The 14580-nt window shown below is 42.1% G+C and overlaps 1 protein-coding gene across 2 annotated transcripts in view; it reads right to left on the bottom strand.

Annotated features, from left to right (window-relative positions):
* Window positions 1-2721: 2721 nt before the first annotated feature.
* Window positions 2722-14580, bottom strand: part of Srd5a3 (steroid 5 alpha-reductase 3) — a 50503-nt gene continuing 38644 nt past the window's right edge. For both annotated transcript variants that reach the window (XM_046463896.2, XM_046463830.2), the window contains 4 exons: window positions 13888-14030; window positions 11859-12056; window positions 8811-8945; window positions 2722-8035 (listed from right to left, as the gene is read on the bottom strand). In XM_046463896.2, the coding sequence (XP_046319852.1) occupies window positions 7776-8035; window positions 8811-8945; window positions 11859-12056; window positions 13888-14030 (736 nt within the window). In that variant the 3' untranslated portion in view covers window positions 2722-7775. The remainder of the gene's footprint in view (window positions 8036-8810; window positions 8946-11858; window positions 12057-13887; window positions 14031-14580) is intronic.

Below are 14580 nucleotides of genomic sequence, written 5' to 3'. Positions count from 1 at the left end.
AAAGTCACCAAAGATATTACTAAACAAAATCATAAGTGAGGGGTTCAAAATAGATTTGGGTAAATGTATAATCCAATAGACTAACAATTTATTTAGAAAATTTGGGGGATTTTGCTGTTTTTTCCATCTGCAAGCTTCTGTAACCTTTTAACCTTTTCCTTCCTGGAAGGAACCTAATAGAAAACATCCCCTGATTTCACTCTCAGAATCAGACTAATGATTTTAGGAAGGAAGAATCCATTCCTATTTCTTTGTCCCTTCCTCTTGCTTTAATTCCTAAGTTGCATGGCTCTCCTGAAATCTAAAGTTTGCTTCTGTGTCTCAAAAGCAAAATTATGAAAGAAAATCCTACCAATAATTTCAGGTGGAAAAGTAGAGAGAAATGCAATTTGACTGTGAATTAGGTGGAATACTGGTTCATCTTGGTAAACTAAGCCCATCATTTATTAATCCTTGACTATTGGCCATATTTTGCACTGAAAATTATTTACTTCTGTTCCAATAGGACAAATTCAAAGGAGGGATAACATTATGGAAGAACAAGTTCAGTTCTTTCCCATTTACTAGATTACATAATTCCTCTAGCATGGGCTCTTTTTAAAAACCTCAAGATTTTACACAATCCTACATGTCAAAGTCATGGTCAGAGTTAACAGCAGATCATGGGCAAAAGGTCTAGAGGTCAGAAAGGAAGAAATCTCAAAGTGCTGATTATATTTTTAAGCTTATGAAAGGAATAAATATTAAAGGTATAGTCTCCAAGTTAAAGACTGAAATTCATGCTGTTTAAGAGTAGGACTCTTGTTTTATATAACCTTGTATTCCCCTCAGGGTCTGCATCTGTGTGTTGCATATTGAAGATGTTAAGTAAATGTGTTTGAATAGATAAACTGCTCTTCTTCTGTTTTCATAGGTATGACTTGTAGAGTTGGAAATAGATAAGCATTCTACACACACACATCCCAATTGCCCATGAATGCTGCATATGTCTTATAAAACCTGCATATGTCTTATAAAAAGATGTAGGTGGGATCATGACATTTTAGGAACACCTAAACATTCCTTTTGACTAATTTAATTCTGGTTCCTATTTCTCAGAATGTTACTGGATTCTTGGTAGTTTAGATATGCACATCTGGATGATTGCTTTTCACATGTCAGTAGAAATTGTGTTCAATCTTTGTAAAGAAAATATATTGCAATTCTGTAACAGTAAAGCAATGCAGGGAACTAATAATTTATGTAGATAACAATGACAATAAATTCATTTGTTTAATAAATATCAAGTGTCCACTACATATCAGGCAGTCTTCTTGTGTTGAGGATAAATCTGTGAACCAAACCACACCAAACCAAAAATCCTGCCCTCATGTGGCGTAGATTCCATTATAGGAACACAGACAACAAATGACACATGTAAGTGAAAAAGTACATTGTAGAGTTGTTGTTATATATATTTTTTCTTTTTAGAAGATAGTGCATCAGTTTGCTATTGGTACAAACCACCTGAAAACCAGGCAGCTCAGAACAACATTTTTATTGCTCACTAGAGCAAGAGGAAATGAAAGCATGAGGTGGTGGGACATGCAGGCAAACCAGTGAAGGTTTAGGTTGCAATTGCAATTTTAAATAGGAGGTCACCTTGCTGAAAAAGTCATGGTGATATGCAGCCTTATATGATCCCAAATAACCCACATCTCTGAGTCTTTCTTATATAATCCTCTTTATTTTAGTGTAGGTTTTACTAACAAATAGAATATGGCCAAAGTGACAGGATGCTATTTCCAAGACTGGGTTACGCCCTTCTTGGACGCCCTGGCTTGCTTACCTGACGGAAGCTGGTACCGTGCCAGGAGGTGTTCTGTGGAAGAAGATCCATGTGGCAAGGAACTGAGGGAGACCTCAGTTCTCAGTTCAGTAGCCCCCCAGGAACTGACTTCCAGTTAACAACTCAGGGAGTGAGTTTAAAAGTGTTCTTTGCTCTGTTGAGCTTAGAGATGAGACCATAACCCTGGTGACACCTTGATTCAGAGAATATCCAGACAGAGGCACCCAGCTAAGCTGCATTTGTAATCCTGACTGCAGAAGCTATGAGTTAATAGAGTCTGTTGTTTTAAGTTGCAAGATTTGGAGTTCTTTGTTACCTGACAATGGATAAGTAATACAGTGATGTTTGAAGACAGTGAGGGAGGCAGCCATGCAGCTATCTGGGGAAGGGCATTCCAGGAAGTAGGAACAGCCAGTGCAAAGGTCCTGAGACAGTAGCATGACCAACACTTACAAAGAACAGCACAAAGGCCTGTATGGAGCAAGCCTGAATGAGGGCTTGTTTATAAGGAGCCAGATGATGAGGCCTAGTGGGTTAGTATAAAATCTTTAGCCTTGATCTGAGAGAAACTGGGAGCTGCAGAGAGCATGCTGTACCATGACCTCATTTACGTTTTTGAGAGATTACACTGGATTGTGTTGCGAATCAGCCACAGCAAATAAGGGAGACCAATTAGGAGACTGTTACAGTAATCTAGGCAAAAAGTGATGGTAGCCAATACCAAATGAAAGTACAGTGGTGATAGCACAGATGGATTTTGAACATATTTTGAAGTAGAGTCACTGAATGGTTTGTGGGGTGTTGGAGAAAAGCCAAAAAGACTCATGGTTTTTCAGCTCAAGTTGACAAAAAAAAAAAAAAAAAAAAAAAAAGGCGGGAAAACTATAGGCATATCAGGTGAAGGGTGAGCAAAATAAGAAATTACCTTTATTCATGTTGAACTTAACATATCAATTAGACATCAAAGCAGTAGATGGGTCTAGAATTTAGCAGTGATATCTGGTCTAGGTATGTGAATTTGGAGTCCTCAAAATGAAAACAGAATTTAAATCACGAGATTAGATGGGATCACCAAGTATTGAGGGGAAGGGCCCCCAACCTGAGTGTTTAGACACTTCAGCGCTCAGTGAGGAAATAGAGGAGGGATGGGCAGAGGAACCGGGTAAGGAACAGTCTTGGAGGTAGGAGGAAAACCCAGCAGTAGTGCCTTGGAATCAACTGGAGAAAGTATATCCAGGCGAAGTGGCCAATGGCAGCTACTGTGCTGGTGAAGCTCGGAGAAGTGACCGTGGGACTTTGGAGCATAACTGTTGGTGACTCTTTCAAGAGCATTTCCAGTGAATCCCGAGAGCTATGGAATAATGAGTGGGTTGAGAAGTGCGAGGGAAAGAACCGAAGTTAGTGAGAACAGACAGGTCTTTCCAGGAGTTATGCTGCTAAGGCAGCAGGAAACGGAGTGTTATCTGGTGAGGGAAAAGGTGATAGAAAGGTGTGTGTCTTCTGATGGTGATGTTGAGAAGAGGGCAAGAAACTGGTAACACAGCAGAGGAATGGCCAAGAATTCCCTGAGATGGCAAAAGGTCATTCCTCTGCTATGTCACCAGAACTGAATCTAGCACTTGAGTAGAGGGATCCAGCTTGGGTAAAAAGCCAAATTCTGTACTTTCAGGAAAAAATTGTGACTTTTGAAATAAGATAAAAATATTATTGTTGTCCTGCCTAGTATGCTCTTTTATCTTTCATGAGCTTGGAGGTATTTTATAACATTAATTGTAGATGATGGATGGGAATACAAATAATTCTTTTCCAAAGCCCTATGAATGAACTTCATCTAGTGTACACACAATTGATTTCCTTTGCCCGTTAAAGAAGACAGTTTTGCATCCATTAAGCAGATTCATTTTGGCATGCCTGATTGTCCATGTAGGTATGTCTTCAGGATTCTTCTTTCAATTGATTCTAATATCTTACTCATTCCTTGATTCATGAAATAAATAAAATCTTTGGCACATGCTCCTTTGATATTAATATGAGAATCATGATTTTACATTTCTTTTTAAAAAAGTATCCTCCAGCAATTGTGATGTCCACATATGCTTAGGTGTGGCAGTGATGACCTACTGGAAACTCTTCCAGTAGCTCACTTTCCTGAGGGCAGAGGACATGTAGTTAGGAGAGTGGTGGAGTGAGTGCCTGGGGAGGTTTTAGCATGATTGCAGCCTGGAGGCCACTGAGGTTAGTGGTCAAGGGTTTAAAGCAATCTGTGAACCGGCAGAGCTCTGCAGGTGCACTCTGCATCATGCACGCACCCAGCGAGCTGGGTTTCACCAGATTGGGATTGGGGGTTGGGGGCAAGAGAGCTGAAGACAGGTACTGATTATGATTTACTTGGAACTTAAGCAAGGTAAGGTGATAAGATAAGACTTGTGAGCAATGAAGGACAATGAAAATGTGATAAGATAAATAAACTGGAGGTTCTAGTGGGGTTAAAAAATTGCTGGAGTTGCACTGGGAAAATGAGCTGGAAAGGAAGCAAAACACCATCTTTACTTGGGGCCTGCAATCTGAACACTCTACTGTTTGGTGATCACTTACCTGTCAACCACTAAACTTGTATGTGTGGGAGGGCAGGTGTTTTACATGGACTGCTTCCATCTTCTTCTGCTCTACCCTTATGGGCTCTCCCAATGAGATGATCACGTGAAATCAAGTCTCCCTTTGTTTCTAGAGTGAACAGAATCTGCAGACAGGGAGGCAGCATGATGAGCAAGGTCTCTATGGAAGGTTGTGCAGTTTGTACACTGCACACAATCACCAGGCTGAGGGAGCAAGTGGAGCTGACAGCCAGCCTGAGCTCTGCTCATCCAGCTGTAGCCCCGAGCCCAGCTGCTTTTTGCGCCCACAAGTCTCATGCTGCTACACTGGGGATGTTCTAAAGTGATGCTTTTTCTAATCCACAGAGAGGCCAAGGAGCCCTGACAAGATGAGCTTTTACCCTGAGGGCTGGACATAAGGGAAGGAAATTTGTCCTTCTGTTGAGAAATCCCTTATGCACTGGTGTCCTCTAAGTGCTTCAAGTGTTCAGTCTTTTTGAAGGCCTAATGTTATACCTTCTCAATTATGTGCATAGAGTAACTTTTTATAATACAGTTTACATTTGAATAATTTAATTTTGTTTTCCCCTAAACCAATACATGCCTCTCTTAGGAGACCTTTGCAATTTGAGAACAATGATGAATATGCCACATGCATTTATTTATGGACTGTTGCCCCTTCCGCTGTTTGTTGTATACCAGAAAAATCCTAGGTTACACAATTATATTTATAAAAACCAGCTCAATGTTTTTTCCTCCCTGATAAGTAACATAAAAGAGATGGAAGAAACTGTTGTAGACAGGTTAAAGGAGTAAAAACATTCTACTTGCCTTCTTACTATTTTAAGATCTTCTTTAATGTATGGGTTCATTTTGAGATGCATGATCTGTCAGTGGTTCTGGAGTTTCCAGATTTCTTCAGTCTTGCAAATATTTACAGTTTCCTTAAATTGAGTATCCGTTAAATTCGTACAAAAATATCTGCAAAGGCTTTCTTTTTTTTTTTTTTTTTAGGTAGGAATTCTAGCAATAACTACTCATTGAGTTAAAAATATAATACAGAACACAGCTTTATGGAGACAAAGTAATTCATGCTTACTGTAAGCAAACGTTAGTATGTGGGATGAGCTGGAACTTGGAGACTTGCCAAAAACAAAGGAAACTTTCAACATACTTTGAATAGTCAGGAGTCAATCCAGAGACTGCTGCTTTGAGGTAGTTCAGTATCACTTCCTTACCTTGATGCAGCCTAGAATGAAAGGTTAAGGCTACTCACACAGGAAAGTCAAGAATCTCCACCTCCACGCTATTTCTGGGTCATCCTTGTGAAGAATTTGTGAGTCTCTGTGGTGCTCTCCCCTTAGAGGCACAGAATTATTTTCACTTGCGCAAAACAGTGCTGATTCTGCCCTTAGAAGCACAGCACATTTTTTTTTTTCCATTCCTTTCTTTCTTTTTATTTTTTCCAGTGCTGGAGATGATTCAGGGCCTTCTGCTCTACCAGTGAGCCACGTCTCTGGCTGCTCACAATTCTCAATTATGTGCCATCAGTTAAGCTTTACCAAAAGCCATGCTAGTTTGTCTGAAACTCCTTTGAAGACATCACTATTTCCTTTTTAATTTCCAACTAGAAATGCATTGTTTGGGCACAGAAGAGAAGGGAAAGTAAGAGACAGGGGACAGTGTGCAAGGGACAGCAAGGACAAGGAACAGGAAACGGCAATGCTTTCTCATAGTTCCCGACAGAATACATCGTGGGCATCTGCTCACTATTTCACTTCCAAGTACAGTAAGACTCCAGCACATCAGTCAAATCCTAGGTATAAAATTGCATGTTAAAGTAAAATACAACTTTTCCCTCAATAATTTATTTAAAATTACACAGCCTATTTGTGTGGAAATTAAAACCAACCTAAAATATGCTTTACATTTCCAAAGTAGAAAAGCTTTTGTTCCAGGGTCCCGATTTGGAAAACAGCAAATTCTAACTGACAAAATGGAATGAATATGTCATGTACTTGAACAGACCAAGCAGTGGGCTACATTAAGTGGTATTTGATTGATGGGAGAGAAAATGTGACATCAGAATGAATGAAAGAACTTCAGGATGTGTTTTGCTATGCATGTATTTAAAGTGAGATTTAAAGGAACTGGTTTTAATCTAGGCTTACTACCCAGGATGAAGGTGGGGAATATACTATTAGACTGTGCATTTGATGTGTCTGATTAATAATGAGGTTCTTTCCCCCTTAGCAAGGCACAAATAAGTGCACTTAGTGGACTATAATGCAACATTTGCATAAAAGGAGTAAGTTAATATCTCACCCAGGAGCTAGAAAGTCCTATGCTGTGTGAATGTGCTCAGGCTATAGTATTATTGTTTAAGATTTAGTTTTCCTTTCATGCTATGCATTTATTTCCCTTTGACTTAAGCATGGATATTTTCTTTAGCATAAGCAATTTAAAGTGTAAACTTTATTCCTAGATAGCTCCAAATTCATTCTGTTAGTTGAAATGCACTCAGGTGACATTATTCAATTTGAATAACTACTGCTGAAGGAGGCCTCAGTAGTATCTGGTCCAGAGCATATCAGTTCAAAGAAGGTTTTTTATGCATAAATATAAAAGTATTTTATTTTTCAATGCTTTTGCTTTTAAAGGACTCTCTTGAAAGGAGTGTCAAAGAAGAATTAAGTAAGTTTTAAAACTTTCTATTAGGCCGACTTGCAGGGGAGATGAGTGGAAATGGCTTCATTTCATAACTTCAAATTTCGTAACTTTTCAAATGGTTTCATAACTGGAGATTCTTGTGGCAATACGTGACAGTATAGATTAACCCCAATGACTCATCTTTCTTTGAAATGGTTGGTGTCAAATTATATGTTAATGTTATTTTCAAATGTTATTCTGCTATAATTGAACTTTACAAATATTTATTGAACCCCTACTATATCCCTCACTATCTAGTGCAGTTCATTGTTCCCTAACAAGCTTTCCAGCTGCTGATGGTCTTGTCTCCTCTTGGTGTACATGTGTACGTGTGTGAAGCTGTCTGGACTTGGTTAGTGTGCTTGTGAAGCAGCTTGGAGAAATCTTGTCTACTTTTTAATCTGTTGGTTGGCTTTGTAAAGCATGGCAGAAAGCAGAGGTGGCAACCCTAAGTCTGCCAGAAGTATTTCTTCTTTGAAGACACTCTGAAGATTTATCTGCTCCAGGGTATTGCTTTGTTCACTTGGTAAAGAATTTATGGAACAAAGAATTTCAAACAGTTCTGCCGAAAGTGCACTTTGGTCTCACAGTCTCTAGGCATTGAACTTGTCACCTAACTTGCTTTCTTCATGACTGAGGTTCTCTCAAAACAAAAATGGTAGGAAAGCTTTCCTATGCTTTGGGTAGGAGACAAATTTGCTTTTGTAGAATTTGTGGCTGAGGAAAGCAGACAGGGCCTGGCTGAAGAAGACATATGTCACCACTAGCCACCAAGTTAAATTGTGGAACCCAAAGGTGACAGCCATGGAAATGTAGATCATCAGCTCTGCTAAGTAGTTAGGGGAAGAAACATATTCAAACCAGTCTCCAAATGGGATCCGATGGTTGCAGTGAATGACCACTCCTGAAATGGAAAAGACGACTTCATGAGCATCTCAAATGTTAACCAAATCAAGTGTTAACCATTTTAATTTCCAAATCATTCATGGGTACTCTCAGGTTACTTTGCCAATCATAAGCACAAAGGAAAGCCGGTTCCTTCAGCAACCCTCCACAGTGGTCACTAAGAGCTCAGACCCTGGAGTCACATCACACGTGTTCCAATCCTGGCTCTCCCGCTTACTAGTGGTGTAACCTAAGAGGGGTGCTTAATCTCATTGTGCCTCTGTTTCCTCAGCTGTGAAGTGAGGTTTAGATTGTACTCATTTCATGTGAGATTTGTACATGTGAACACCTGAAATAGGGCCTCATACAGGGTAAGCACTGGATAAATACTAAAAAATACTACTCCATTTTTAGTACTTCAAGTAGCCTAATGAAAACTGTACTGGTGATACAAGCTAACTGGAAGGTCAGGTTGTTTTGTTTTGGCTGGGATGATACTCACTGCATGGCAATATGAGCTACCATGTGTGGATCAACATTTCTGTGCACTGAAGTCATCCAGAATGTGGGCACAACATAAATCACAGACTTTCAGAACTTATGAGGCTGGAAAGATCGTCAAGGGGAGCCTTGTTTTATAGGTAGGGAGATCAACCCTTAGGAGGTATCTTGTCAAGACTGGGTATTTGGCATAAATGTCAGCTAACTAGGGCAGCAATGAAAAGAATAAAGGAACACAGAGAACTGAATTCTGAGGGTTAAAATCCACACGCAGTGGCTCCAAGAGATCTCACCTGCTTTATTTTTCCTGAGATTGCCGAGAATGACGTGGCATTTGTACTGATGGGCAGATGACCAGAAGAACATCATCATTCCCAGGATGTGAAACCAGCGTGCTTGCATCAACAGATTTTTCCCTATTACATAGACTATAGAAAAAAGAGTCATCTTATTAGCCAAGTCTGCAAAGTTTCAGAGACTCTGGGAATTAAGAAATCAAGTTATCCTGGTCTACTTTCCTCTGCACTAGGGAGCCATGCTCAACTGTGGGCAGCTTCAATGGCCGCTGGCAAGAAAGTCCGCACTGACGCTTTCTCTTGCTCCTTCTCCAAAGGCTTCAGGCACACACTAAGCTCCATCTCCCCTTGTGTGATATACCTTTAGGTGGTGAGTCTACTTTTTGTAGACTTCTCATTTGCATTTTATGGTCAGGAAAACACTTCCTAAAGAAATCTCTGAGCCATTCCCAGAGACATCCTGAATGTAAAATACTGAGTTGACTGGCTCTGGCCAGTGAAGAAAATCACTGGGGGAGAAGGCTGAGGGTGGACTCCTCACAGAGGGGAGAAAGCTAAAACTGCAAGACAATCAATGTAAAGGTGTCCCCTTCTGGATAAAAAAAACCCAGTGAAAGAGATTGTTTCAAGAGTAGAAACACTCACAACTTCATCTTCTTTCTCTCTGGCTACCAAGAAGGGAGGAAGGAAGAAGGCAAACCAGCGAAGGACACGAAGAGCAAGCCCCTGGCACTGGAAGGACAAAAGAAGGCCTCTCTAAAGGTAACAGGACAGAGCTGGCTTATGAGTCTTGACAGAAGAAACAAAAGGTGTCCACTGGTTATGGACGAAAGCCTGGGCTCTAGAGCCAAGAAGGGACTCCTAAAACACTGATTTAAGTAAGAGAACCATGGGTCATGCTACTCCACGTGGTACTCACAGGTGGGAGTCCATTGAGGACAGCTTCTGACTAATGGCAATCCACCCAGGTTCCCCTGTGCCAATTTCCATTAAGACCTTGTTTCCTATCAATCTTTATAGCCCTTTAAATGTCCATTAGGCTTAGTCATTTACAAAGGTTATATTTTTATAAGTTAAAAATAAACAAAATATGAAAAGTACAGTTTCAATCTGACAGGGTTCAAGAGCAAATCAGTCACTATAGAATTAAAAGTTAAAGCAAGTGCCCAGGAGTTCAGATCTCTATACTGCGTTCCCTGCTTTAAATGCAGAGACGAGGATTTGTAAGAGTAAGCAGGAATTATAATGCAGGAAAGGGGAGGCAGGTGGAAGGCGCCTTCTTACTGACAGTATAAATTGTGTAGTGTTTTATTATTCATGCATCCATTAGTTATTTATTGAGTGTCCTTGAAGCTGGCACTGCAGTAGGCACAAGGGATAAAGCAAGAGAAAGTCAGGCCAGACCCCAGTTCTCCTGGAGAGACATTCTGGCTTGCAGATCTTTTCACTTCCACAAGGACCTGTGAAGTCGGTCTGTGCCCCTAATTCTGGACGGGGGCTTTGAGGCCCAGAGAGGTTCAGTGAGGCTGAGCTAGGCCCAGCAGACTCCCACGCCCATACTGTTTCTAGCTGACGCCTCTCAAATGCCCTAATGTGTTCTCTCTCCGTGAAAACAACCCTCCCATATTATCCCAAATGGCCCCAGATGACCTGGTGAAGGATAAATAGATGAAACAGAAAACAGCTTCAGAAAAGAATGTTCAGAAAGCTACTTTTGTGGGTGCCTCAACTCCATGGGAGGGAAAGCAAAAGCTGGGCTCCAGCCTGGAGGAAACTGCAGAGGAGCTAGTAACGCCAACAGAGCTGACACACAGGAAGCCAGCGGGTTTCGAGAGAGCTCTCAAAAGTTCTCTGGATGGAACACCAGGAATGACAGCTCGTACACTGGTACTGGCTGCACTCTGGTAGCGTGGTGAACGCTGCAGCTGAACCACTAGGGAGGAAGAACTGACTTGATCTGAGTTCAGAGGAATCAGCTGGAGAGGGATTTGCTGGCAGAGTGGCTGGAGCTAATGAAAACTTCAGGAATCGAGAAAGATGGTCAGTAAGCCCTGCTTTAGGATCATTCCCCTAGCCACAGAGGTGGGCTACAGCAACAGAGGACCTCAGGGTCCTAGCTGACACAGAAGTCAGACCTCACTCATTACGTATTGGAAATATCTAGACCTCGGTCTCAATTTATGAGGATGGACAGGGCAGCTTTAGGATACCTGGAGCCTAGGACTTAAGAGAGAAAGTGGTCATGAAAGAGCCACAGTGTCTGGGCTGAAGGACAAGCTGCAAGTCAGGCAGACCTCAGCACTAAAAACTCATTTCAGTCACCCAAAATGACCTGACTGCTTCATTTTGTTTTTTACAAATATTAATTTTCATGTATGTTAGGTGAGCCCCACTCCCTACCTAAAACAAAAATCCATATTTCCGTCTCACAGAGATTTTTGTCATTTCTTCCTGGCTGGAGGGAGTTTAGAACCTTAAGGCAAACTTCATTTACCATGACACTCTTGCCCTCTTCCCTCCGGCTGGGCTGCCTCGCAGGGGGAGAAGCGTTCTTACAAGAGGAGTCATCCCCAGAACTAATGCAACAAGAAGGTTCCTGCTTCCTCTTCCAACAGGAATGTCCACCAGGAGCACACCTCCTCTCGAATTTTCTAGGATTTACTGGGCTCCACAGCCCCTGTCCCCTGCCCCCCAGGTTGAGGAGGCCTCCTGAGGTTACCCGCTGTGCTGCCCTTTCTCCTGCTTCCCACGAGGCACTTGGCACAGTCCCCCACCCCCCACAGACCACGCCCACGTGGCTTCACTGACTTCAGTCCCTCTAGGGAACCCCACGCCCATCTCATCCTCATTAAACTGAGCCTCAAGAACACTTTTTGCCAGACTGCTTCTGTGGGCATCCTTCCGGTTAATTTCTATTATAGGCCTACGGAGAGGCTCACCTCTAGAAACCTACCCTCAGGGCCTAACCTCTGGAATGCAATCCGGTGGGGCCATCCTCCACCTCCCCACACCTCAGAGTGCTTTGTGGGCGCAGGCCTCACTCACCATTCCTGCCATCCAGTGGCACCTGGCTCAGCACCGTCAGGCCGACCAGGACGTAGTAGACAAGTCCAAAACAATACTGCACAAGGTGAATCACGGCGTTGGAGAAGACACTGACGTAGAAGCACTCGAAGAGTCTCCGCAAGCTGTGCAGCCACAGGAACACGAGCACTAAGAAGGCAGACAGTGCCAGCTCACCCCCTGCAATCCAGAAGGCGACAGTTCAGGGCCTCTCTTCTGGGACTAAACCAAAGGTTTTGTTTTTCCCTACTGTTCAACAGGGTCTCAAAACAGATGAGAGCTGGGAAAAGGCCCTGAACAATCCTGCCTGGTGGGATCCCCAGGGTCACAGGCACTGTGGAGGCAGAGATGGAGACAGGAATAGAAAGAATCATGCATTTCTTTCCATATTAATGACAAAGAAGGTCTGGGGATGGAGCTCAGTAGTAAGAGTGCTTGCCTAAGATGCATGAGGCCCTAGGTTTGATCCCCAGCATTTCAAAAAATTTAAAAAAAAGGACTTATATTTTTAGTGGATAGTGAGCTCAGAGATCTACCTTCCTGCCTGCCTCTTATTCCTCTGCTCCCAGTCTGAAGAAAAGCTGATTTTTAAAATAACATTAAGAAGTAATTTTTCTTTTTTTTAATGAGTAATACATACACACACACACGCACACTCACACACACACCCTATAAGGTACAGCTTAAATTTTTACAAACGAAATCAACCCACAAGGCGATAGTAACCAGCACCTAAACCAAAAAAGAGAGCTCAACCAGCACCCCCTAGTGTTCCCTTCTAGGAACTACCTGTTCCTTCCACCACCCAAGGTACCCACCCCTGTCCTGACTTCTATCAGCATAGATTAGTATCAGCACCAGCTATTTTTGTGTTTTAAATGAATTTTAAACTTGGTGTTTTTTTAAAAACTCTTTAGGAATAGGTTCGAACAAACTTCCAGATAAAACTCCTCAAAACCAACCCTCCAGATACCAAAACACCAGCCAGTATCACAGCAAACAAATCAGGGACAAAGTTTTAGAATGAAGTGGGATTTGCTGAGTAGCTGCCTCTCCCAAATAGGAGGTGGCTGGGTTTTCTCCTCTGACTGTCATCTTTTGCAACAAGTCCCAGGGGTTATATAGAGAAAGATTGTTCCTAGGGGCCCAGTGATTTGGCTGGTGGATCAAAGAACAGAGACAAGGAAAGAGGACAATTTGTTTTAAATTTTGCCCCTTGTCCTCTGTCTGACCTTAACTGAGGCCACTTCACAGCTTTCATCATCAATTCATTTTATTTATGTATTTATTTGACATGTGGGCAGAGATCTCATTACGCTGTCCAGGCCGGTCTTGAATTCCTCAGTTTAAGCAATCCTCCTGCCTGTTTCCTCCTGAGTAGCTACGACCATAGGCAGGAACCATAGTACATAGATTCATTTGCTAACTTTAAAAACTTTTCTACGTATCCTCATCTCCTGCTGAGTGTGGCAAACTTAAAGGCCAGTTTGTGATTGTCTGACCAACATCTACTTGCAGACAATTTTATCCCGTAACTAAAGCCTCACAGCATACACCTTTTCATGTTTACCAAAAAGCAATTAAAAAAAAAAAAGCAAGTTTCTGTGTGTTCTAAGATGTGATTCTGTCCGGAACTCTATCAGTGATAAATGTTGCAAGGCAAACCTGAGGAATCCTCACAGCTTCCCCTTTCTGTAAGGACTTCTTTATGACTTTATCAACAGTGCTAAACATATCAGAGGGAGAACAGCCAGTCCTGTGCACAACTGTGCTTGGGGGACATTGGGAGTCAGAGCGCTAATGCTGAGCTCTGCCATGATCTGAGAGAGGACTTTGGGACATCCCTTTGGCCAACTAGCAAGGAACCATGCAAAACCCTTCTTGCCCTGGCTCTCTACTTCCCAGGCCCTGCAGGAGAGGTATCAAGAGAGGCAGGAAATGCAGCACAGCTCCCTGCAGACAGGAGGGCAGGGGCCGGATGTAGTGTTATGAAGAGGCTGGCAGATTTTACCTTGGAACTGCGCTGCCCCAAGAATTCTGAGCAAACGGTGAAGCCAGTGTGGAAAAGGTACTCCCAGGAACAGAGATTGGGTAAGGAACCAAAGCAGGAAGCCATTCCACAGCACCGAGATGACGTAGAAGTGAGAAAAATACCTGCAAAAGGAAAAGGAGTTAGGTAACAATTGGGGTAGAGCTGTGTAAAGCCCTTAAGCAGGAAGTATTTCTAGTTGCTCTTTCTTCCTAAAGCCCAAAGTAGAGTTTTGCTTTCTTTTAACAGAATCTGAATCCCACAGGTGTTCAGATTTTTAAAATTCCCTTTCAAATGATAAGACTAGTTAACTGGTAGAAAAAGAGTTTCACAAGAACACAGTTGACTTTGTTAGAGTAGACTGAGGGTCAGTTAGTGATTTCTTTCATTTCTGGGTAACAGAACTTGGCCTACCTTTCAAATAAGGGGGTGACGGGCCTTACAAAGAGAATCTAGATTGCACTGTAACTCATGCTAAATCTGTGAAAGAAGGTCGGGTCCTGAGCAATATTGCAGTAGTAGCCACACAACTGTTGCACAAGCTTTGCACAATCAGGATCAGGGCTAGAAGGTCTTATGATCCAGTGCTTTTCTGACTCATGTTGACTTAAATTAGTTTTATTGTAACATGACAATAGAAGTGGGTATCCACTCCCTCTGCATATAATTCTCAGA

Source organism: Marmota monax, unplaced genomic scaffold (genome assembly GCF_021218885.2).
Source record: "Marmota monax isolate L192 unplaced genomic scaffold, Marmota_monax_Labrador192_F-V1.1 WCK01_AAM20220418_F8-fsc00025, whole genome shotgun sequence".
In the NCBI taxonomy this organism is placed as follows: domain Eukaryota; kingdom Metazoa; phylum Chordata; class Mammalia; order Rodentia; family Sciuridae; genus Marmota; species Marmota monax.
Note: the sequence above shows the minus strand (reverse complement) of the source record. Positions and strands in the feature narration are given on the sequence as shown.